General features: G+C 42.4%; 1 protein-coding gene across 3 annotated transcripts in view; it reads left to right on the top strand.

Annotated features, from left to right (window-relative positions):
• Nucleotides 1-24,340, top strand: part of KCNK2 (potassium two pore domain channel subfamily K member 2) — a 104,361-nt gene that overhangs the window by 21,392 nt on the left and 58,629 nt on the right. The window contains exons 1-4 of one of the 3 annotated variants that reach the window (XM_061475441.1): nt 3,807-4,122; nt 4,769-4,826; nt 6,441-6,751; nt 19,993-20,110. In XM_061475441.1, the coding sequence (XP_061331425.1) occupies nt 4,826; nt 6,441-6,751; nt 19,993-20,110 (430 nt within the window). In that variant the 5' untranslated portion in view covers nt 3,807-4,122; nt 4,769-4,825. Of the gene's footprint in view, nt 1-3,806; nt 4,123-4,502; nt 4,827-6,440; nt 6,752-19,992; nt 20,111-24,340 lie in introns of those variants that run through there. The other 2 variants (XM_061475440.1, XM_061475439.1) reach the window with 2 other exon arrangements.

Raw genomic sequence — 24,340 nt, 5'->3', positions numbered from 1 at the left:
CTAGTTTTCCCTCGAGGAGATCAGCAATTCATAGTAGTAGTGCATTTTTCCTATGCATGAATAATCCATAATAAAGGTGACATATGGCAATTCACATTTAGCATTGATGAGAAAGGCATTGAAAAGTTGGTTATAATTGCTGCCTCCGAAGCTGGCCAAGCATAACACATTTGTGAGAAGCAAATATGAAAAAACAGTGGCAGAACATGTAACAGATAAATCCCATTAGGTCCAGTAACATGACACAGGCAGGGAGGAAACCCACGGGGAGATATGCAATCCAGTAAAGAAAAATACACATTCACGATATTAGTTACAGCACCAAATACTTTATGGGTTCTAAAACAACTTCCCACTTCGCTGCACATGGATAAATAGATAAGAATTCCTAGCAATGGAAAGAATTAGAACCTAATTAAATCTGGCAGCTGAGCTGTATGAAAATAGATGGGCACATGTAAACGTTTTTTCTGGTAATTGATGAGGTGAGAAACAATGGCTTTTCTGAGGAGCAAATAATTCGTCACACTGGAAGGCAGACACTCATGGTAGATGTAATAGCTTGCTGGTGAGGTAAAACTCATTAATACATATTCTAGCTGCAGCACATATGCTTAACTCATTTGAAAACATGAACTAGAATTGATCACATCGTTTTAAATTGGACTGCTTGAAGGCTTTACTACTTTCAGAGGCAGATGAGGGCTGTGTATCACTTTTCTGTGTCTCCTGCCTCCTGCCTTCTTGATGCTGGTGGTGGGCTGGGTGGGCGCAGTGTCAGCATGGTCACGGTGAGCAGCCCTGTGTCCTTACTGCCTGCAAAGCACATGGTCTGTCTTCTCAAAGGAGAAGCAGAGTGTATGCCATTTCTCGCTTAGTGTAAATTTCCATAGCAGGACATGACTAATGGTTTAATGGCAGAATAGAGTAACATGGCATGGCCTTAATGTCATAATTATCCATAAAGAACTGACAGAGATCTTTTAATGTCTCCAAAGAAGTCAAGAGACAAGTACTTTGTAAGTCCCATTGAATAAGTAAAATGAGCCTTAAAATTAACTTACTGAATAAGTCTGGTAGTATTTCTGCTTAGCTCTGTTGTAATAGAACTTAGCTGTAGTAAAGAATTATCCTTGGCTGTAACTGGGTGTATGGTTTGGCCCATTCTGAAAAGAGGCAGAGGTTTCTCACTCACGTCATGAGGAAGTGTTGTTTGCTCTAGAGGGGAAGGTGCTGTGTCCACTGCAAGACCTGAAGCCTGTAGTGATGCACTGTTTGATCAAAGGTGCAGATCCCCTGTGGCAAATTAAATAGGTGCCTGCATGAATACCTTCACTGGAAGCCTTCGTAACAGTCCTTTGGGAATGTAGAAATCCTTGACAGCTAAATAAGAGTGAAGAAGGCTGGAACCTGTGGCACCTCCTATTGTGCAGCCAGTTAAAGAGGAAGAGCATTTACTGCACCTAGAAGTGAGGGTTTAGCAGGAGCCCTTTGCGCCAGCACAAAGCAAGTGCTCTTTGTGGCCTTCGAAGGAACTGCTCCTGCAGTTGGAAAAAGGAAAAGAAAGCGATAGCATCAAGGGCACTTTGTGGACTCTTTTTAAGTTGGTCTTTCAAGGGTGCTATTTTCTGGAATAACTGTTTCCTTACAAGTGTGCTCCTGTCCTATTGAAGCTATATTTAGATCATCTACAGCTGTTATTTGTATGAATATGTGATTGCTATGTTTATCATGCAACTCTGACTTCCTCTGCATGCTGCATGCCTGACTCTCTCAGTGGAGACTACTTTTAACATTTCAAAGAGTTGAGCAGCTTCCAGCACCCACCGTCTGTGAGTAATGTGGCCATCCCAAACTCATGCCAATACAGTTTTAGACAGCATTTGACAGTCTTCTGCTTCGTAAGTCTTACTCATATTAGCATGAAATGCACAAACCTGCATGTACTTAATCTTACAGGCCTTTTTTCTTTCCTCTTTAATCTGTTCAGATAAATCTCTTTGGCTCAGCAGCAAGCCCATTTGCTTGCAAGGTTGGAGCTCTGTGTTGCAGCCTCTTTTACTGCTTAATCTCATCCGTGTTGGTTGGTGGTATGTTTTGCCAGTGACACACTGCATTTGAGTGTGTTTGTTTAGTAAAGCTCAGGCCTGATGCATCAAACTGGTCTGTTCCAAATCTGAGGGCAAAATGGTTACACACACTATTGCGTGGTGTACATTGCAATGAACATACTGGAGGGCATGACTTCATAGAACAAATGCTGGGGCTATAGAAGGTCTCCAGAAAACAGGAGCTGCTATCCACGGTCACTTTTGTTGTACAGCACTGGCTTTCCTGCTGGATTTGAAGATGTCTGTCATTAAAGGTGACTGCCGTGTGTGGAAGTGTGTATCTCTCTGATAGAAGTGAGAAAGCACAGCTCAAGTCCAATTTATGTAAGCTCCAGCTGAGGATTGTATCTAGTGTGACAATAGGTGGAAAATATCAGCCCAGTGAAAGTAGACATTGGAGATATTTACTAGATAGTGAATGGAAATAATTACTTTCACAGAGACAGCTCTTCAGCTGTTAAAGGGAAGGCACCAATGCAGTCGTTCCTGGAGTGCATCTCAACATGCTTTCTGCCCTTTGGGGTGGAATACCTACATTTAAGGGCTGGTCCAAACCCTCCTGAAGCTCTTGGGAAGCTTCCCACTGATTTAAAATTATAGGCAGTAAGTCTGACCCTTTTTCAGCTTTTAATAATAATTCCTACACTCAAGTAAAAACAAAAACCTTGTTCCAAATATTTAGATTGCTAAAGAAAGGCATGTAGTACAATTTTCCACAATATTTTATACAGACACAGGTCAGCATGGAGGAAAATGTTCATGCCTGTTTTCCCATAGGGTAACAGTTAAGAAATATTTTCAGGAGAAAGGGGGAAAGATGATGTTTTTTTTTTTTTTTAATTGGAATAAAAAAGAAAGAGGCATTAAAATTTCTCACCTTTGGGAATCCTGTGTGCAGGGGAATATCAATAGGCAGGAGCGGGCATTCCACCCTTGTGTTGTTTGAGGATTGGGACTACATTGGTGAAGTGGACTGTATGACTGAAGGTCTGCTTGCAAAGGTTTAGTTGGATTGGGCCCAACAGCTCTTCTAACTCGACGACTTCTTTGTTGGTTGGTGGTGATGGGGAGCAGTGAGCTCAACCTGAAATAGCAAAGGCAGCTTCCTGACCTCTGCTGCACCCCTGGAGATACGTGAACACTCTGGGGAATACTGGCCTGATTGCTGCTGCTGAAATTGGAGTCCTAAGGAAGTCAGAATTGCACTCATTTGTATTATGTCACACTGATATGGAGAAGCGTTAAAATAAGTGACTTCTAAAGTGTTTGCTGATGGTGTTGCTGGTTTAAGCATGATTATAGCCCATTAAGCACCCCATGTATGACTAACTTTGGCCATTTTGCAGTTACATCCTCAGCTTTAAATGCTTGTGCCCTGCACCCGTTTGTTATAGGCAGTAATTTTGTAACGTGTTTGCAGAGACTTTTTACGGAGTGGCTGTGGGACCAGGCTTGGGATTCTCTTGGCAGATCCCCTTCTGTCTTTTAAGTGAGTGTAGATGTTCATCACCTCGGTGTGAACAACCGATAGTGTCGCAAGTGACAGATGACCGGGAAATCGGGGAGCTAGCCCGTGGCAGAGGTAGCAAGAGCAATTTCAGGCTTTTTAGTGTCAGAAACCACAGCTGGAGCAGCATTTCTGATGTATCTATCAGACTAAAATGGAAGGAGGCGGGACGCCGGCGGTGCGTGCGATAGGAGAGCAGCTACCATCCCTGACTTCCAGCTCCCACCTAGTTAACTCCTTGTGTTAAAGCACCGCGCTGCTGCTGATCACACGGGTTAAAAATCAGGCCAGGCCGGCAAGGAGGGAGCCAGGGGCCGCTCGTCCCCCCGCTGCCGCCGCCGTGACATTTCCTCCCGTCCCAAAGTTCACGGGAAGCCTGGCGAGGCGCCCGCCTGGGGAGTACCGCAGGCAGGTCCTGCCTCGCCGGAGGGGCGGCCGGTGCCTTCTCCTCCCTCCCGCCTCTCTCCTCGCTCGTTTCCAGGGGCGAGACCCGGGTCTCCGCAGGTACCGCACTGCCTCCCCCCCGCCTCCCGCCTCCATCTTTTTCCCCGCGCCCCTGCAGCATCTGCCCGCTGCCCGGCCGGGGCACGGAACTGCCCCCGCTGCCGAGGAGGGGGGGGGGGGGGGCGGACGGGCGGAGGGGTTCGGGGAGGTGTGTGTGGGGGGGGGAGCCCGGCTGCCCGGCACCCCACAAAAGGCATCGCCGGGCTTGGGGTGCTCCGTGCGCTCCGAGCGCCGGAGCACGCAGGGACACATTGCCTCACGTTTACACACTGCCTCGTACGGACACACCGCCTGCACAGATACACTGCCTGCACAGACACACTGCCTGCACAGAGGCACTGCCTCGCATACACTGCCTCACACACGCTGCCTCACACTCACTGCCTCACGCTCGCACACACACACACTCCGCACACGATGTGCGATGCGCGATGCGCGCCGTGAGGCACCTCGCACGCCCCGGGGCCGTGGGGAGCCGGCTGGATCCGCGCTGCCAGCGAGCCCGCCCTGCCGCTCCCTCTCCTCCAGACCCATCCGTCAGCCTCTTCCCCTCGGTCAGCTCCTTCCTGCCTTTTCTTCCTTTCTTATTTTTTTATGGGTTTTATATATATTTTTTTTTAATTTGCTCTAACTGTATCTACCCAAGCCCTGAAAAAATGCCTGCCCGTGGAGCGAGGAGAGGGCACCGGGTCGGTAAATAAGAAGTGAGTACGAGCACAATGGCGTGCTTCCCCGCTCCCAGTCCTGCGGATGCTGCATGCGCCCCTGCGCGGGGAGGGGGGACCCCGGGATGCTCCCCGCACCGCCGCGGCGGCCCGGGCCCCTTTGTACCTCGCCCGGCTGCTTTCCCTTCCCTTCCCGGCTCCGCACCGCGCCCCGACGCGGAGCATCCCTGCCGGCCGCGGCTCCGGGCATCACCCGGCGCGGTGGAGCGGCCGCTGCTCGGGGGCGGTGGAGCGGCGGTGCCCGGTGCCCGCTCCTTTGTTCGCCGCCGGGCGGGTCGGCGCTGCTCCGGGCGGGCGGGCGGCGAGATCGGCGGCCCCGGTCGAGTGGGAAGCGGGGAGCGGCCGCGGCAGGGAAGCGTCGCGTCCCCCGGCACCGTGTGTGTCGGCTCGGAGGGGCAGAGAGAGGGGAACCGGGTCCTCCGCTAAGGTGTGGGGCGCCGGGAGGGGGGGGCACCGTGCCCATCCTCTGGCTGCCCGTGGGGCAGCGGGAGGCGTGACCGTGGGTTGTGCGGGGTTCCCCATCAGCCCGGGCTGGAGGCCTGAGCCCGCGGGTGTTCAGGAGCCACGCACCGCCGCCACCCGTGCTGGGGCCGTGTCCCACTTCGCTGGCCTGAGGGAGTCTTCCCTCAATTTAGATGTGGGCTTTTCCCACCGGCAGCTGGGAGCGTAGTGGCGGCCGTTCAACATGTACTTGTGTTTCAAAGCACTTCAAATATAGCCTGTGCGGTCAGCTGCTGGGGCCATCTTCCCACAGGAGACCTTTACCTGCGCTTGATGTGGTGGGTTTGTTTTTAGTGCCCAGAGAGTTGCTGGTAGTCACATGGATTACTGAGGTACTTGACAACGCGCTCAGCTGCTCTTTTCCTAACCCGGTGGGGTTAGGAAATTATTTTATGTCAATAACATACTTTTTTAATGTATAAATGCTTAAATAAATGTATAAATGTTTGACTAAAACATTATTTTAAGTAAATAAAAATGCACACTCTAAAATATGGGTGACTTTTCCAGTAAGTACACATATGGTTTACTGTTCCGTTCTGAGAGGTGTAACTGATACGCAATTAACACTTCAAGGCTGGTATGATGGGCAATGTATTGTTTTTATGGTCGTGTCTGGGGAGTTTGGATGTGATTGTGTTCTCAGAGAGCATTTGTCTGCACGCAGGACAAAATAGAAGAGGGAAAGAAGGATTTGTATGCTTCTGCTACTTCTGTAACGCCAAAGTAGAGCACAGCTGGAAAGCTGCTTAGCAGTGCTTAAGAGAGCAGCGAGTGTAAAGAATCTCTGCAGCAAAATACCACCTTACAGTAGTGTAATGAAATGCAAGAGTGTCGGGGAAATCTGCAGTTTGGAAATGGTTGAATATCATGAGGGAGCAGATGCATGTAGAAAACGTTGCAGATGTGTGTGTGCGCTTGTAAAATGGATCACACTAGTCAGAACAGCAGGTTTGTTGTGAGGAGCCATGCGATTTAAGGGAAAGATTCAACAGTTCAAGAATTCCAGTTAGAAGCGACCTTGGCAAGAAGTTCAGTTGCTGATACCCAAGTGGGGCTGTAAAAATTAACTTCCCTTTTCTGTTTTGCCAGTGGCGGCACCTGACTTGCTGGATCCGAAATCGGCCACTCAGAACTCCAAGCCCAGACTATCCTTTTCCACCAAGCCTACCGTGCTCTCTTCACGGGAGGAAAGTGATTCGGCCATTAATGTTATGAAATGGAAGACGGTCTCAACAATTTTCCTGGTGGTAGTGGTGTATTTAATAATTGGAGCAACAGTATTTAAAGCCCTGGAGCAGCCTTATGAGACCTCCCAGAGAACCACCATCGTGATTCAGAAGCAGACGTTTGTATCCCAGCATTCCTGCGTGAATGCAACCGAGCTTGATGAACTGATCCAGGTAATCCCTACCGAACCCTTGTCGCCATGGCTTAGAGGAACTAATTATGTATGGCAGCACTGCTGTGGTAAAGGGGAAAAGCTTCATTAGCAAAGCTCTGGGTTGGCCGAGCGATGTGACAAGTGTTAAGGCCAGAAGTTGAGCAATAGCATTTTCATGCAAAGCCTCACGGTTGAAAGACTATTGCTATTTTTAGGTCCAGTACACTCGGTAGACAGGCTTTTCACCGAGGCCTCCCATTATGCTAATTAAATGATTATTCATCAGCGATATATATAATTAATAGTTCACAAAGGAATTGATCTATCGATTGTGCCTTGCTAGGTCTGTCAATGTTTGAAATGCCTGATTCTGAGGAAGAAAATACACCATCCGTTGCCTTAAAAGACTTCTAATTTACTGTGATTATATCAAGCTAGCTTTCCTTCCAGCTGTATGTCTCTTCTCATTGATTTTGTTTTAAGTACAGGAAAGTACCACGGCCTTGATATTTTGATCTTAGATCTCATTTTTTCTCCGCTTCTTAAAGGCGCATCCACAACTGATGGACATTGGTGTGTTCCTACTAACATGACTTTACCCTTGCAGATCACCTGCCTTGGAACCATATGAAATATTTACAAGAACTAGATCTAGAGCATTCTGAGACCCCCTCTAACTTAAATCCCATGTTCTTATGAATATCTGGTTGTACTGCAGGGGGCTGTCAAATAAATGTCAGTTCTGGGGATAAGACAATGAAACATGAGGCTGGAGTGACCAGTCAAGAGCTGGAGAGGACTGATCCTTCATGAACAACAGCCATGGGGCCATCTGGGTTTGCAGAGCTTGAGATGGGACAGGGGGGAGCTGGAGAGGGGTGGTGGGCATCCAGATCCTGGCTACTGTGGACATGGAGAGCAAAGCTTCCTGGAAGTGGCTTTTGATTGCAGATATGGCTGAGAGTTTAGAAGTTGATTTTACCTCTCTAGACCAATCTGCCTTGAGCATCAGCAGGGACACCTGAGTTTGTTCAGTTTTAAACCCAAAGCACCCGATCACTTTTATGGTGCACTACTTCTGAACTTTAAAAGCAAACTGGGGAGATACCTTGTGTTTTGTGATTTCTCCCCTGCCTTGTTGCTAAAATGCGTTCCAAAGCTGCTACCCTTTAAATCACTGGCAGGCAGCTCCTACCTCCCTGTGTCCTGACTAGGCATGCCTGAGGAGGTGGTGTTGATACTGATTTCTATACTGTGTAATAACTGTGTTTCAGTGGGTCTACCAGCAGAATGTGAGATAATCTTTCAAACACATTCTGATTAAAACAATCTCTTGTAGCTAGTATAAATATCCCCATGTGAAATTTTTAGGTCAGATTCTATACTTCTGAAGATAAAAATAGAAGTTTCAAAGCAGTATTATCTCGCATCATCTATGAGATGGTCCTTAAGGCAAAAAACTGTTGAAATTTGCTCTGGAGTGCTTAGATATTTTAGCAGTTATGATTCCCTACCCAGAAGCACAGACTGGTAATAAAACCCCTCACTTTATCAGCATTCAGTGCCCATTTGATGTTCTGTATAAACTAAATGACAGTTTCAGTACAACCATCAGAGCACAGGTACCTGTATCAGCATTACCTCCCATCTTCACTAGCGATCTTGGTATGACCAGAAGGGCACAGGCTTGTGAAGCAGAGTGGGGGGGGGTGATGCAGCCTCCCACAGCACATGGATGTGAGAGAGCTGTGGGAAGAGTTTGCTCCGCTTGTTGTTGGGTTAAATGAAAAACTTCATTTCCTCTTGTTCCCATCTGCTCCTCTGTGAAGATGAGCACCACTACTCTCCTTTTATGGGAGGAGAGCTGAGGCATAGAGAGTTCATTTGGGTGCCTTCCTTCATGCAGGAAAAGTGATAACGCATTACATCAAGTTGTTTAAGGGTTGAGAATGAAGTGACTCGCCTAAAGTAAAATCAGAAAGCAGTGGTAAAAGAGAGTCTCAAATCCATTTTTCCAAGTCTAGGCTGCTGTCTTCACCATGAGGCTATATTTCTTCCCTACTTACTTTGTCACAGAAGCTAAATTACTGGAATACATTTTGTCGCCCTGGGTTTATGTCTGAATGCCGTTACAAGATAATGCAGTGTTTCTGCAGTTTTTGTTGGATGTCTCGACAAATAAAAATAAACAGTGCGTGTGAGGAAAAAGTAAATGATATTTAAGAATTCACTGAAAGCTATAAAACTGAAAATTAATATGTACTAGTGTAGTGGGAAGCTGGAATGATTAGTGTGTGCAAGGAAAATTACAGAGCTTACAGACAGTAATGTCTTCTTTAATCAAGAATTTACCTTGAGTCAAGCTATAATAAAATCCATTATATACTTTTCCTTTTGAATTTAATGTTCTGGGAAGCCAGAAACTGGTTTGGCTCTGGTTTGGGCTAGTCATTGCACAAAGTACTTATCATGCTAGGCTTTTTCAATCTTCCCAACTTCTGATAGGCCATTTCATCCTTACTCTGACTATCCCAAGGTTGCTAACCAACAAGACAATATGTGGTGGCTTAGTCAATGTGCAGCTTAGGGAGACTAGTTTGAGAGCACAAATTCAGCTAAAAAAGATTGTCCAAGAGGAATGAAAGTCCAGTTCACTACCACCCAGGGGCCATCCAGTTTCCAGCACCGTTGTTAAAATCTCCCCTTTGCCACAGAGATGATTACAACACGGAGTTGTGTGTATCTATAAACGCACAAAGGATAGGGAATTTTCCCTTCCTGCCTTTTCTATCCTTATTTTATCTCACTAATCACCAAAAGCCTTCCTGGCACAAGGATATATATGCCGTTGCCAACTTTTCGGCACACATGGCTTTATTCCCTGGGTTTTGAATTCCTGAAGTTAGGTATTTTCACACCGACTGTGTAGCTCCTCTGGGTGTACTCAGTGAAAGTTATACTCTTACAGACTTTATATGCTTGGTATCCATGTGAAACATGGGGCTATGGAGAGCTGCTATGCAGCATAGCAAATGTGCAAAGTTAATGAGTTCTCTGATGATGACAGCCTCAGCTGCCTCAGAAAAATGACCTGAGTTTTGCTCATCAGTTTTCAGCCCAGTCCAGCAGCATTGTTTGTGCATTGACAAAGAGATGGTCTTCACGACCTTCTCCATCTCTGACTTTCATGGCCCAGTGTTGCAAATCAATTTCAGCCTAAACCACTTCAGTTACTTGTTGCCTCACTGCAATAAAATACACCTGCAATGGGCAACATCAGTGTATGACCCCGAGACCTGCTTCCAGCTACATCATTCTTTCCATGTCTCTTGAGCACTTCTATTTAGTACCATACTTAAAATGTGCAAAAGTCACACAGAGAATATCTGTACGGCTAAGAGGCCATTTTTTTCCCAGGCAATTTCAACTCCTTTTGCTTGTAGCCTGAAGCCAGTATCAACAATATTAAGTGAGTCACTGCATGCTGTACACAACAGTGCAGAGGTGGGCAGGGCACAGCAATCAGTGGTAGTACATCGAAATCTACAACTAGAGAAATGTCCTAGGAGGGAAGCTTGTGAACGTGCAAACATTACTTTGGTAAGTGTAATGAGACCCACAAGCTGTGCATGGTCTGATGTTAAACATCATATTTTAGTTTCAGTTGGAAGGTCTTGAAAGGATCTCAGTTATTAACAGATGAGAAAACGTGGATTTGCTGAAGGTTACATATAATATCCAATACGTTATAAAGCTGTAGAAAGGGGTATGCCCATATACTTTGCTACTATTCCTTCTTTTGAAAGAGGAAGATCTCTTTACAATTAATCATGGATGGTGTTTTGTTTTCTCTATCCATGCCTGCTCTCAACTTGCCCCTGCCAGGTGGCAGAATGAAAGACTCAATGTAGTTCAGAGTGTGTGGATTTTATGTATATGTGATAAAGTGCATAAACCTGATCTTCATTTACACGAAGGATATTTTACATCTTGCATGTTACAGGTTTTTTCCCACTGCTGAGGTTTGTATCTGCAGAAGCTAACAGGAACCTGCGAGTAATCCAGCTGTCCACATGCAAATGATAATAAGCATTAAAGAATTCAAAAATTCCCTAATTAGGGAACGTGTATCAAATTATTTCAATCCAGTTCTAGCTCTCTTTTAGTATGTTGACTTCCCTATAGCAAGCTTGCTGCTTAACCATTGGAAATGTTGGAGGCAGTTTCCAAACTCAGATGCACAAAGTGTATTGCCAAGTACCCAGAAAAATCTGCTCTGTTTATGGGATCCTTATGCATTTATGGAATGCTCCATCCCTGGCGGTGTTCAAGGCCAGGTTGGACAAAGCATTGGGTGACATGGTTTAGTGTGAGTTGTCCCTGCTCATGGCAGGGGGGTTGGAACTGGATGATGTTAAGGTCCTTTCCAACCCTAACTATTCTAGGATTCTATGATTCTATTATGCATTTATGTGTAAGAGACCTTGGGTTACAGTGCTGATGTTCAGGTTGCACGCCTGTCCTCCTGCACACATGAAATCCACGCATGTACCTTCATGTCATCTTCTGGGGTTGTTTGTCTCTGGGAATGGGTGAGGCTAACTGAATGTAATACCCAGCAGCTTTGTAGAGTTGTCCTTGTTGCTGCTTCATGCACTTCATTCTCTCTATAGGGGATTCTATAGAGGGAGTGGGTGTATGAGATAACAATGAACCTGCTTTCTCCCTACCCAGAACTCATGTTGTTCCTAGGAGGTAGGGCTGTGTTCAGCATTGTGCATTGTGGGATGTCTTGGCAATGAGAGACAAGTATTTGTCCTCCTGCCAAAGAGAAAGCTGATTAAAACAAAGATAAGAGTTTTTTGTGTAAATATCACCAATTACATATGGCTCAGCAGTTATTTGTTTTAAAGTTGACCTTTATAAACTGCAATGGAAAAAAAAAATCCTTTTAATCCCCAAGCATCAAGTTGTTTAATGTATTATTTTTGCATATAAAATTTGGAAATAAGAGACATTTCAGATCTGTTCTTTTAAATATCTAGAGTGTCCAAATAAGCTGGTGTGAATTATTTTAGTTATCTTGGTGAGCTAATTCTGAAACTTCAATGAGTTTTCAGGTAAAGAGGCACTGGAACCGAAGTTAAGAACAGAAAACACCTCATTTCTGGTTCCTTCAGTGGAAATATCCTTCAAATGCTGAAAGCCCTAACCAGTGGAAATAATAATATCACCCTAAACAGTATTTTAATGTGTTCCAAGTGCTGTTTGTGATCAGTTTTGTCTTTTAAAGCCTTCGTTTTGAAATCTGAGCAAGTTTCAGGGTGCTGCCCCAAGCTGTCTCAGCACTGAGGGGCTCCTGTAGAGTTTTAAGTCCAGCCCCTTTTTAAGGGATGCGGCATCTTCTGACAACTGAATGGCCACAAAAATGTGCTTGCCTTTAAAACAAGCAAGCAAACAAAGATTGAATGAACTGCCAGGGTTAGCTGAACTGACCTTGATCCCACAAGTTGATCTCCTTGAGTTCAGTGTGAGCTTGCGGTTAGCACGAGGAGAAGAGCTCCCCATGCTGGGGCCCACTGTCATGTCCCGTGCCTGTTTTCATCTTACGTTTGCATCATCTGCATTCTCCCTTTTCTTTCCATTAATCTCTTAGACTGTGAATGAGACCAAAATGTGTTTTCTTTTTATCTCCCTTGAGGAAAAATGTGGGGTTTTTTTCCTTTATCTCTCTTGGGGGAAGCCTGACACAGTTGTGAATGACATGGGAGCAGTGTATCTTTCATCAAACCGGCATCACCGGAATGTCGTTGTGATTTCTTATGGGATTAATTTAATGTAAAACTTTTTTACTTTAAAATACGTGTTTTCTGTAGCTTCATTTTTATAGTTCCAGGTAACAAGTTACATTAAGTTGCACTTCCATCAGGAGCTTACTTTGTGTCTTCTCATGGTGTTTTTACAACTTGCACTGTAGCCCCAAGAAACTAATTTTGCGCATCCTCAGGAATATGCTTTTTATTTCAGCCAAATAAGCTCCTTGAGCTTAAGTGTCCTCTAAGCAGGAACTTTGTGAGGGAGTTGGAACGGACCAGTTTAAACTCTAAATAGCTTCTTAGCTTCTCCCTTTTGCAGTTTCTTCCAGCCTCTCCCAAAGGAAGCAAGAAGCATCCCAAATCTGGCTCCTGACCTGCAAGCAGCAGGTGTTTATGCTTAAAGCCTTGAAAAGATTGATAGACCAGCATAAATGGATGCTGCAGCCTATTTTATTTATTTATCTGGGGATTCCAAATACCATTCCATCATTTTTCCTTAGGTACCTTCTGCATTTCAGATGTGAAGCTTATGACAAACTGCAAATACCAGTAGCAGAGCTGCCCACTGGTGTATTCAAAGCAACATGAAATGAATGACCTTTAAAGCAGTTAGAACATGAAGCGCAGGAACTGTGGTTTGTGCTGTTACCCTATGCATGTGTCTGTCCTCAGTAAAGTGTCTGCCTGTCGAAGTACTTGAGCTCATGTGTGCTTAACTTTAAGTGTATAGGGTTCCTAACTGGTGCAGTAAGAGCCTGTTTCTCTCTTCCTCTCCCTGAGTCTGTAAGTCTAGTGTTCCTTTCTGCTTCACTCTTGTGTAAAATAAATGTTCAGATGCTATTGTCTCTTTCTACAGTAACCCCCCCCCCCCCAAGTTCTATGTATCCCTGGATCAGAGGGATATTTAATACTATAAATAAATATAAACATTAATATAAATATTACTATAAATGTTATTATAAATACTTATAGGTCTCACATAACCTTACCCACACCAAATACCCACATGCTGTGGTCAAGTCTGGCTGTGCTGCAGAAGCCTTTGGGTTATGTGCACTCCTTGCTTAGGGTTGTTCCAGTCCTACCGTCTTCTTACAGGGAGATCCCCTCTTCTGGCTCTGCACTTATCTCCTGGAAGGAGGGAATTTCTGTTGCCTGGGAGCATTCCCTCCAGTGACAGGACAGCTCCCCTCTTCACTTTCCTGTGGTTCTTTTCTATGTGACTAAACCAAAAGGGATTCATTTAGGCACAGTCTTTATCCTTCACAAGCTCAAGGGCAATGCAGACTTTGGGAAGAATACTAAATCAATTCTAACTGCCCTTGTCACTCCTTTGTCCAGACAGGTTGGTTTCTAACTTTTGGGGATGCTTCTGGTGTTGGGGCTCTTAAATGATACATGCACTTCAGATGAAAAGTTTTACAGGACCTAGAACCTAGCTAGCTTGAATGCATCTGAATGACAGCTTTTGTCTTAAAAAGGGTGGCAGATATGACTCATGAGTCAGTCAGTTTTGCTGAGCAGCTGTCTGCATAATTCTTCCAGTCTTTAATCTCAAGAAGCAAAGAAAAGCCCTCTTCCCTGAATGTGCATGTATACATACATATATATGTATGCACATGCAAAAAACTAATATATATAGAGACTTTTTAATGCGTAGCTAGAAATAGAAATGTGTTTCAATATGTTTCAACATATTTTTAGTTCAAGTGGATTGTGAACATAGGGTGAAAAGAGTTACTGAATTCGTCAATGTGTTGGGTGCTAGTCGCCAGTGCAGATTACAGTCATGTTATGCAAACTAGAAATCAAAACACAGAGTCACAGAATTATAATGCAAACATCACTGCAAGCTCTTCCCACAGCAAGGCTTGAAACCATGTGCTTTTGGAGGCTGTCGAGTTGTCTGCTAAGTGTTAAAGGCATCCTAGTTTGCCTCTGAACAAAGAACTAGGATTTCCATTCTTTGTAGGCCAAAGCTGGAATGAAACACAAGTCTCATGCGGTAGCCAGGCCATATGAGAGGTATCTATACTGGAAAGTGAGAGGGTTCTCTTTTTAAATGGACAGTGAAGAAGGATATCCAGGCTGAGAAATGAGTTTCCAGAAACGTTGAGGCATATCTGACTTTTTGACATCGCTTGTTAAATGATTGCCAGGCAGCACAAGCTAACTCCTGACAAGGTGGGTAATGAAAGACTGCACACTCTGTTTTTTATCAGAAGCATTATTTAAGATGCTTCTATTTTTATCTTTGGATAGAAAAGCTGAGAGTAATGAAGTGTTGTTTTACATCATCTCATAAAAGCCAAGGGACTGGAAGATGGTACAAAAGCATGTATTCAGAGCCTGGTGTGAAACAAGGAGATGAGCATCAGGGTGACTGCTTTGACATATACTTGTTTCTGCCTGACCTCTGTATGAGACAGCAGTTGACTACCAGAGGCTAGCCCTCTCAGTTTGTAACCTCTCCATATATTTCCCCTTGCTTAGTGGATGTAGCTCTATGGCTTTTGTCAAGTTCTCTCCATTGACTCCTTGCAGGATCAGAGGACCAGAGGCTGCAATCTCTGACCAAGGAGGATTGTCATCTGTTTTCACAAAACGACTGTGCTGAGTGGCTGGTTTGTAGCTCATTTTAACATAAAAAAAAAGCCACAAAATTCCATGTCTTCATCTGCAAGGGTAGCTTGGTGTGGCCTCAATGGACAGACATCTATGTGAATGCAGGGATGTGATAACACAAAACTGTGCAATGCACCTGATCTTGTTGAAGATCCCTGATCATTGCAAGAGGGTTGGACTAGATGACCTTTGAAGGTCCCTTCCAACCCAAACGATTCTCTCTGTGTGATTTGCCATAAGGGATTCTAAATTATATAGGAAATGAAAACCTGACATTCCATTCAAATGAGATTTTCTATTTTCATTGTCCTTTTCCCAGTGTTCTGGTTTCAAGCAAAAAGAACTACAGTGTAAACACAATGCTTATGTGGTTTTGGAGCTCAGGTCCTGTTTTGGAAAGCAAGGCAGGTCATGACTGGCCTATCCACTCTGGGCTCAAACGTCCCTGCTCTTTGATGCTCTACTAAAGCTAATTCCTGAATATGGATATAAAACTGTGTAGTCTGGATGTAGTAGAAGTGAGGACTTGTACTCAGACACAGACACAACTCATGCCTATCCTAAGATATAGTACAGAGCTAACCTAAAAATCCATGTAACTTAAAAAATGGGACTGAACTTCAAAAATATTTAAATATTTGAACATTTTATCTCAGTTCTTTTCACTATCAAAAAAAAACTCCAAATTTTCACCATTCTAAAGACAATTATAGAAGAAAAACATTACTTTTACTGTAACCGTATATTATTATGCTTAAAACCATTGCACATAGAGACCTTGATTGTGTGCCATGTGCTGGGTGACCCCTCCTCTGCTCAGTCCTCAGCCTTCTTGTATGAAAAAACTAGTAGACAAAGGCTCTGGAAGGGGGTAAGGCAAGTGGAATAATCTATGTAGTTTAAGAACTGAAACCATCCACATCCCTATTCTAATGCTGACTGGTTCTGCAGTGCTGAAGTGAAACTGATTTTTAAGTCAGAATTTAGTTTGTGTATGGAATAAAAAGAAAAACAAGAAATATTGCCACTAGGGCAGTCAGTTAACATTAATACTGTAAAGTAATTCTCTAAAAGTCAAGAAATTCCCATGTTGAGATCACACAAAGTGTTTACAGGATGCAACATATGATAAAAGTAGAGATTGTACAGTGCTTTCATGATTCTAATTGTTTCAAGGCTCAAAATGCACAGTTACTATAGCTGTTGTATGAGTTAGCATAAGCTGAAGGGCTGATGTGAAGTTATGAAGTTCTGAAGGAAGGAAAGAGCAGCATCCAAACTGGTGACAAATGAAGTGGTTGTGTTTGCTCTAGTAGTAAAGCATCAGTTAAGTAGAAAGGCTGAAGACCAAGAATGAAGTGGTAGGGAATATTGAATCCAACAGCACTGACAATGACTGCTGTGCTATTTGAACACTGAGATCCTGGCTTTTAGTAAAGTTAGTGGAAACCAGCTGCATGAGCCTGGGGGTTTATTCTGTACTAAGGAAATATTAATATCCAGTATTCCAGATAAGTTTGTGCAGTGGATGTAGTCAGAAAGAAGATGCTACCCTGAAATCAGAGCCCTGAAATGTACACATTTTAGAAGTTATGTTATATATTATTTTCTTTTTAAATGATGCTAAGGAATAGTCTTAGATGAAGATCTGCTCATAGGCACTGACCAAACTAAGAAGAAAAGATTGTCCTGTGATCCAAAGAACTGAATATGCAATTACCTCTTCCAAAAACCCTGTAGGCAACATTTAAAGATGTTATGAGATAGTAGCATTGATCTCAGGAAACCAGCAACCTTACCTAACTGTCATCCTTCTTAGTAAGGGACTAAGTACAGAAGACTCTAAAGGAATGTAATGCAGCAGCTTTGATAGTACTTAAGGCTATACCTCTTCCCAAACATGGTAACAACACACACCATAATAATGTGCGTTCGGAAACTTCCTAACCTGCTGATGAAGAAGGCATCATCTGGCCCTTTATGACTAAAACTACGTTTGAAACGATAAGGTGAAACAGTCAAAGATACAAAGAAAGTCAATGAAAAATACTGGCAATAAAAAACTACTTATATACATATTCAACAGATCTATTTAAATAGGTAAATATATTATTTAATAAGAAAGAGTCTTTAATTCAGAAGAAAGAGGCAGCTGATGGGTGTATAAGAGCATTAATTTCTTGAAGGAGACAAATAAGAAATTGCTATTCAAGTGTTTCTCATAACATGAGAACTCACAAAATTACTTTGAAACACACAAAAATCTCAAAAGGGAAATGCTTTTTAAATGATCCACAAGTAAATTGCAGAACCTGCTGCTACAGAATGACTTGGCTCCCAAAATACAAGTGAGCTCCAGAAGCAGTTAGATAAATTCATGGTAAAATGATCCACCCAAAGCAATCTGAACACCATGATGCAGATGCAGCCTCCCACTCAGAAAGTCCCTAAAGCTGTGCTTAGTCAGAAGTTAGGATGTATGAAGAGAAAACATCCCTTGCCTACTTGCCTGATTCTTTTCCTAATTAGCTGTTGGCTAAAATCAGAGACATGACAACAGCAGCTAATTGTCTTTTATAGCCATCTGTTGTGTTTCGTTCAGGCTGACCCAGCAGAGCAGTTTGGGATTAAGTTGTACCTTTTTATTTTCCCTGGAAGGCTGTAGGTACAGTGCACTGCAGTTAGGAAATGCAGAGCTCTGATGGATCTTTGAGCAGTTTAGCTAGGCACCCCTTTCAAATAAAAGATGCTGAGGTAGTATGGCTTCCAAAATGTGTAGTGATGATATAAAGCTCTGAAAACATTTTGCATATGGACCTGTATAAATCTTGGTCTTTCTAGGCTGCCTAAACACATACATTGCTCTGGGTACTGCATTTGTCTGCTACAATAAACTGTAATAAAACATGAAGAGTCTCATAAAATTATATCGATCCAGTGCTTCACCATATGATGTCCTCACTGGAAAGGACTATTTGCAGGTGCAAGGACTTATGATGAAAGTTCTTAGTTCACTGAAACGAAACAGTACTCAAAATGAAGTCAGCAGGCTTTATACTGTAGCTTTAAACTAGGGTTTGAAAGTCAAAGGAATATCTGAATTGTGTAAATTATACAAACAATACAAGGGATGGTTTTCATACGCTGCTTGGTCTGATGTGTCCCATCCTAGGCTAAGGTAAATACCTGTCAGTATGAGGGCTTCTGTACTTACTGTTGCCAGGTTATGCATGATGTACATAGAAGAAACTTTATTCTTACAACCCAAAGGAAAATGAAACTCTTCCCCTTCCCTGTCTGCATCCTTTCTCCTTCCTCAGTGGGGTTGAAAATTCCACATCTTTGATGTTTGCCTTTGTGGTATTAAAAAAAAAAAAAGTTAAGATGGAAACAGTTGAAGGTATAGGAAGATAAATCGCAGGAAGATAAAACATAGGAAGATAAAACAGTGTAAAGTCTATGTAGAGATCCCCCAGCTGGCTTTCTGCTGACAGCCCTGGATGTTGAAAATGACCTAGGTGGCTGTGGGGATGCAGCTGTGGACTTCAAACTGGCTACTTTGTGCATCTGAGCTTGGAAAACGGCAAACTGGAAATGGTGGATTTAAGTGGAGGTCCCATCACAAAACACCAATGACCTGGTTAATCCAGCATTGGCATTTTGTCGTTTCTGTCCCGATCGACTGACTTCCATGGGCACTGTTTAGAAACAAAAACATTTTCATTTGCAAATCACCAGTGTTTTTGGGGATTGGAAAAAATATCGCTACTGTGCGACACTGTTCTGCAACTACTGCCCACACGGAAAACCATCCTAGCCTGCTCTTTTGCTGAATAGCTTTATGTGCATAATCAGTGTTGGACAACTCCTCAAGCTGAAACTGTCAGTTAAAACATTCATTTTAGTTTTGCAGCATTGCCCTGTTGTTCTTTGGTTAGACATCAATATTATAATAAGGATCATGATTCTGAAATATGAGTTTCAGAATTAAATGATAACCTATATTCCTTAAAATATTCCAAGTTAAACAGTGCACATCAAGAAAAGAGTATTTTTAAACTCAAACACTGGTGTCTCTCTGCAATAGATACAAAACTAACCAGGAATACTTTATGTGATAAGAATGAAATAGGAAATTATTCATATTCCTTGAGACTGAAAATGTCACTAGTGTCAAGTTTGTGCATTGTAGCTGCTAGAACTGAGTTTTTCAAGAGCAGCATTTCTGAACTAAACAGTTGTATAAACTTCGAGGTGCGTGTTTGATATTTGACCCTGATTTTTTTTTCTTAATATAGTGAAATTTCTAGAACTGTAATTATTAATCTTCAGTTATTGAATTATCTGTTCTACAGAAGTGTTTTAATTCATTTGAGTTCTTTTGATCCAAAGCAATGAATGGGCATTTTTTCATGGTGTTTTAAAATGAGTGTTTTACAGAGTGTATTTCCTTGCCTAACTCAATAGAATGAATGTTTTGGGAAGCTCACATTGTAAATCTTTATATAATGCATATTTTTCTTCACCAGATGGTTGCAACAGTAAAACTAATTGTGTTTGCCATCTACCTAAGGTGATGCGTATTACATTCTCCTTCATGGTCTGGAATTTACAGCTCTGCTGCATGCTGAAGTGCTTGGGGATGTCTGCTGAAGATTAAATTTTAGCCTGACTCAATGATAAAACTCGAGCAGGACAACGCTGATCCTTTTTCTGGTTTATTGCTTGGATACAATGGTTGATTTAATCAATTTACTGTGTAATGTATATTGATATCATTGTTTCATGAATATTGACACAAATCTCTTTCAACTTGCAGCAAGTAGTGGCAGCAATAAATGCAGGAATCATACCTTTAGGAAACACATCTACTCAAATCAGTCACTGGGACTTGGGAAGTTCCTTCTTCTTTGCTGGCACTGTTATTACCACCATAGGTAGGACACAGCTTATTATCTTTTTACAGTAAATGAGCTGAAACCCTTTTGCTTTTCAGTGTGTGCATATATTTGTTAATTGTAAATCGTTCAAATCTTCTGGTTTAAAGTAGAGAGTTACTTTTCTAGCTGCAGGGGCAGAAGATAGCTGTTGGTAAAGAGCCCTACCCGAGTATTGTGCTTTTCTCTAGAAGAAAAACGTTGCTGTATATTTCTGCAAGGGGACTAAAAGAGGTTGTGGAAATGTTTTCTGGGGGGGAATTTGGTCAGCTGTGTAGTCACAAGTGTTAAATAGGGCATGCTTTAAAGCACGTGTGCACTAAACCTTCACTGAGCTGTAGGGAATGACAACTGTGTATAAGCCTATTCTATATTGTTGTTTTCTCTGAATTCTGAAAGAGATGAGGAAATGGTAAAGATTCGGTTCAGTTTAATTTAATCACTTATGATTGTATTGATGGGCAAATTTACATTCTAAGGCTCACTTTGAGGCTTGCGTTGCCTTCAGTGAGGTCCAAAGCTGTCAGGTGATTTCTCTATGCTCACAAGCCTGGGGAGTTTTAAGATCCCTTTTGCATTTAAGAGCCTCTGTCCCTCAGAGCAGGTATGGATAGGAGCAGTGTTTGATCTATCTTCACTGACTATAATATAGCGGACGTGATACACCGTTCAAAGGTGTGCTCACAGATCACAGAAGGGGCAGCCACAAAGGTGGATGGAAATTTGAAGAAGAAATCAAAGGAGAACAATTTAAAACCTCCATTATGAGAGTAATGTATAAAGAATTGTAGCATTCCTACAAGAATTGCCTCTATATATGCATATTGTGATGGAAGAGGATGCTTTCTAAGTGTGGTATATATCTGTGCTCTTTCTTTTTGCAGAAGTGTGTCTATATGTCTTGTGTTTGAGTAGATGCGTGTCTATATGTATGTGTAAGTACTGTCTATGTGTAACGTTTTTCCATATCTAGAGCAACTGAAACACAGTGAAAACAGAGTGAAACTCTTACTTCCTTGAGGTTAGTAACTGATTTTATAGTAGTAGGTGCACAAGGTAGTAAAAACCCCAAGTACTGAAATGTGTAATTTTAGCAGATTATAGCAAAAAACGCAAGAACCTTGAAAGGATATCTTTATGGTTAGTCTTATATTATCCTCTTCTGGCAGCATGAAGCTTTATGTTGTAAGTATCCATGGTCCTGTAGAAAGTGTGTAGTATTTGCTTCAGTTCCCACTAAAAGTTGATGGATCAAAAGTGTTCAAGGAATTTAAGTGATTGAAAAATTATTTGCAAGCAGTGGAACATTTTGTTTCACCATCTTATTTCCAAGTAGAACTAGGGCGTTTCTAAATCCAGATGTTTCCTGATTTATTGACCTGAGTCCAGCAAAACATACGTGAGTCCTGCTTAGAGGGGAGAGGGGGATTTGCAGAGGCATCCAGGCCTCTGATCCACTGCCCCCAAGAGGCAAGACAACCCAATAGGAAATACATTGGAATGTGAGTATTTCAGGTCATTTCTGCAAACCAGCGCAGTCAGAATCAGGTAACATTAGGCAACTGTACATATTTATTTCAGGATTTGTGATAGAAACCTGAGAAAACGTGTGTGGGGAAAGCCTTCCATAAAAAATGTTGGCTTTGGAGTAACTGGTTTTCATCAGAGACCCTTTTTGACAGGAAGCTCCCAGTTAGTTGCAGGTTTGAGCTTTGGTTCTCAGGACCTGAGGAGAAAGCTGTAGTGTGGTTGGTGTTGTCTTCCTGCTGTAAGCCACCTCCCCGCTGGCTCACAGGGCTTGTGGTGTGTAAGCAGATGGAACTGTCGTGAAAAGCCCTTGGAATTGTGGTTTTCCCAGGAAAATGGTGACAAGCAAAACAATTGGGTGTCCTTTGCCCTATTCTTTATATTGTTATGTACCATCAAGTGATTTTGTGTTCAGAAAAGTATCTTCTCATGCATAATAACCTATTGAAAAAGAAGGCAATCCTTCCGATAAAGCGGCATGATTTTATCATATAACTTGATATTTTAACTTCTCAAGGGACTAAAAATGCAGTTTATGAGCAACTCCAGAGAGTTGCCATAGCTTTCAACCAAACACTACAGGTATTCTTTGTGGACAAAGACATTTATAAGTTCCTAAAACAACTTTACATAAATATTTTAATAATAATAACAATAAAAGTGATTTGAAGTGATTGAATAAATTGTGTAAATATTACATCCTTTAGACAGCATAGCTTCAGAAGGATTTGGATAGAAGGAAAAAGGATCACTACCATTTAGAGAAAACGATAGCTTTCCAGTGTTGCAGCAGATTTCGTAGCTTCTCAAACCTCTTATTACTATAATTTTACCTTATTGTTTAGCCCACACTCTCTCTGGTAATATCCTAGAATCTAAGAAATTCAAAGGGCAGCCAACAGTTTTTTTTATGGATAGTATTTCCCAAACCCTTCTTTAATGAAAATAAAGCCTTTCTTTATTGACAGTTACACTTACATCCCCCAAACATTTGGTTCCTGGGAAGAGGGGTAATAAATAAAGCCTTTAGGCTTTGCCTAAGCAATAAGTTATTGGTTTATATTTAATGCTATTGTATCACAGTAGTGATGAACATTGAAGTGAAAAATATTGACTGTATTTTGGTGGCTGTTGGCAGCAGTCCCAAACTAGCTGTAATTTCTTGCTCTTCTGGGTTGCCTGTAGGCTGTGGAAAGGCTCTCTGAAGGTGATGTTTGTACCTATTGAGTTTCAAAGCCAGCTCACAAAACCAGAGGTTACACTAGAGGAAGCATGGCTTGATACTGATTTCACAGTTTTGTTATTCTCTTCATGTTATCCAATAAGCTTTACACTGCATATTAAAAATTAATAAACTCCGCTTGAATAGAATATAATCTGTTGTACTACCCCTAGATCTTTCCTAAGAAGTGGATTTAGTTGAGAGGTCAGGATCAAACAATTTCATAAGATCCTCTGTAGCTTTTTTCCCTATGTCTGAGTAGGTTGGCTTTATCCTTGCATTTGCTACTGGGCAACAGCATGAAACTTGTTTCGGGAAGGGCCCTCACTGATTATGGCTTTGGCTTGCTTAGTTAGGTGTTCTCACTTGTGGATATGTTTCTATAACAAATATGCCTTCTCTCAACAAAGAAATATGAAACTTTGTGATTACTCTGTGTGTGTGGAATGGTTTCTGACAGTCTCTAAAAGGGAAAAGGGTAATGGAGGGAAATAGAAATGCTGAAATTGGCTATGAAAAATATTGTTGCATTGTTCCCTGGGACATTGTGCATGCTGCAAAGCACAAAAGAGTCCTTTTGTCTACCTGAAAATGTCATTATCTAGTCAGTCCTGTTCTAAAACCACATGTCCAAAGAAAAGGAAAAAGAGGGCTGAGAAGAAAAGAAAGAAAATAATGGTAGCTCCATCACAAAGCTGGAGATAGTGCTGAGGAGGATGGGAAAATAATCTTTATGTCAGCTCTTTTTGAGAGCTTATTGTTGCCACTGCACATGTTTTTTTACCCTCTAGATCATATTCTTCAATAGGTAGCTTCACTCAGAAATGGGCATACCTCTTTTAGGGCCTGAGAAAATCTTAACCTGGCAGCAGATAGGAAAGGACCCCTCTCTTACTGCAAGCTTGGGACCTGCATCTAGAGAAATTAAAACAAAGTGGACATGCCAAGGCCTTAACCTGAGCAGTTGTTTTCCCAAAGGGCTTCTGTCTCACCACGTAAAAAATGTAATGTCAGCTGTAATACCAGAAACCATATCATAAAAACCTCTACCAGACTCCTGTGGATCTTCGTCGAAAATAGCTGCATTATTTCTGCTGTAATTCCAGCCGGTCTATAATGACTTTTTCAAGCACTGCAAGTAGACATGTAGTGGAAAGGATACTTATTCAGACTCCTGGAAGATGGAGTATCATGGATAGCAGCTGTGATCATGTCAGGAGTGCCAGCAGCCTTGCTGGTGCCTGTGGTTTGCCAGAGCTGTGTCTACACAGGGGTGAGCTCACAGAGCTCCATTAATACCTTAGCACTCAAGGATAATTTAGAGCCATACTGATGTCCAAATCCAATAGTTGATAGTAATTGCATCTACAAATGAAAAAAAAAAGGAAGAAGACATCATTTCTTTTTGTCCTTTTCCACTGTTTTTCACCAGCTCTTGGTTTTTGAACCCAAGCTTCTCATATGCACTGGAAACAACCTCT

This window comes from Pezoporus flaviventris, unplaced genomic scaffold (assembly GCF_033815535.1).
Source record: "Pezoporus flaviventris isolate CSIRO_AGI_PZ_B2104156 unplaced genomic scaffold, CSIRO_AGI_Pfla_v1 ptg000083l, whole genome shotgun sequence".
NCBI lineage: Eukaryota > Metazoa > Chordata > Aves > Psittaciformes > Psittacidae > Pezoporus > Pezoporus flaviventris.
This window is presented reverse-complemented; position numbering and strand designations above follow the sequence as displayed.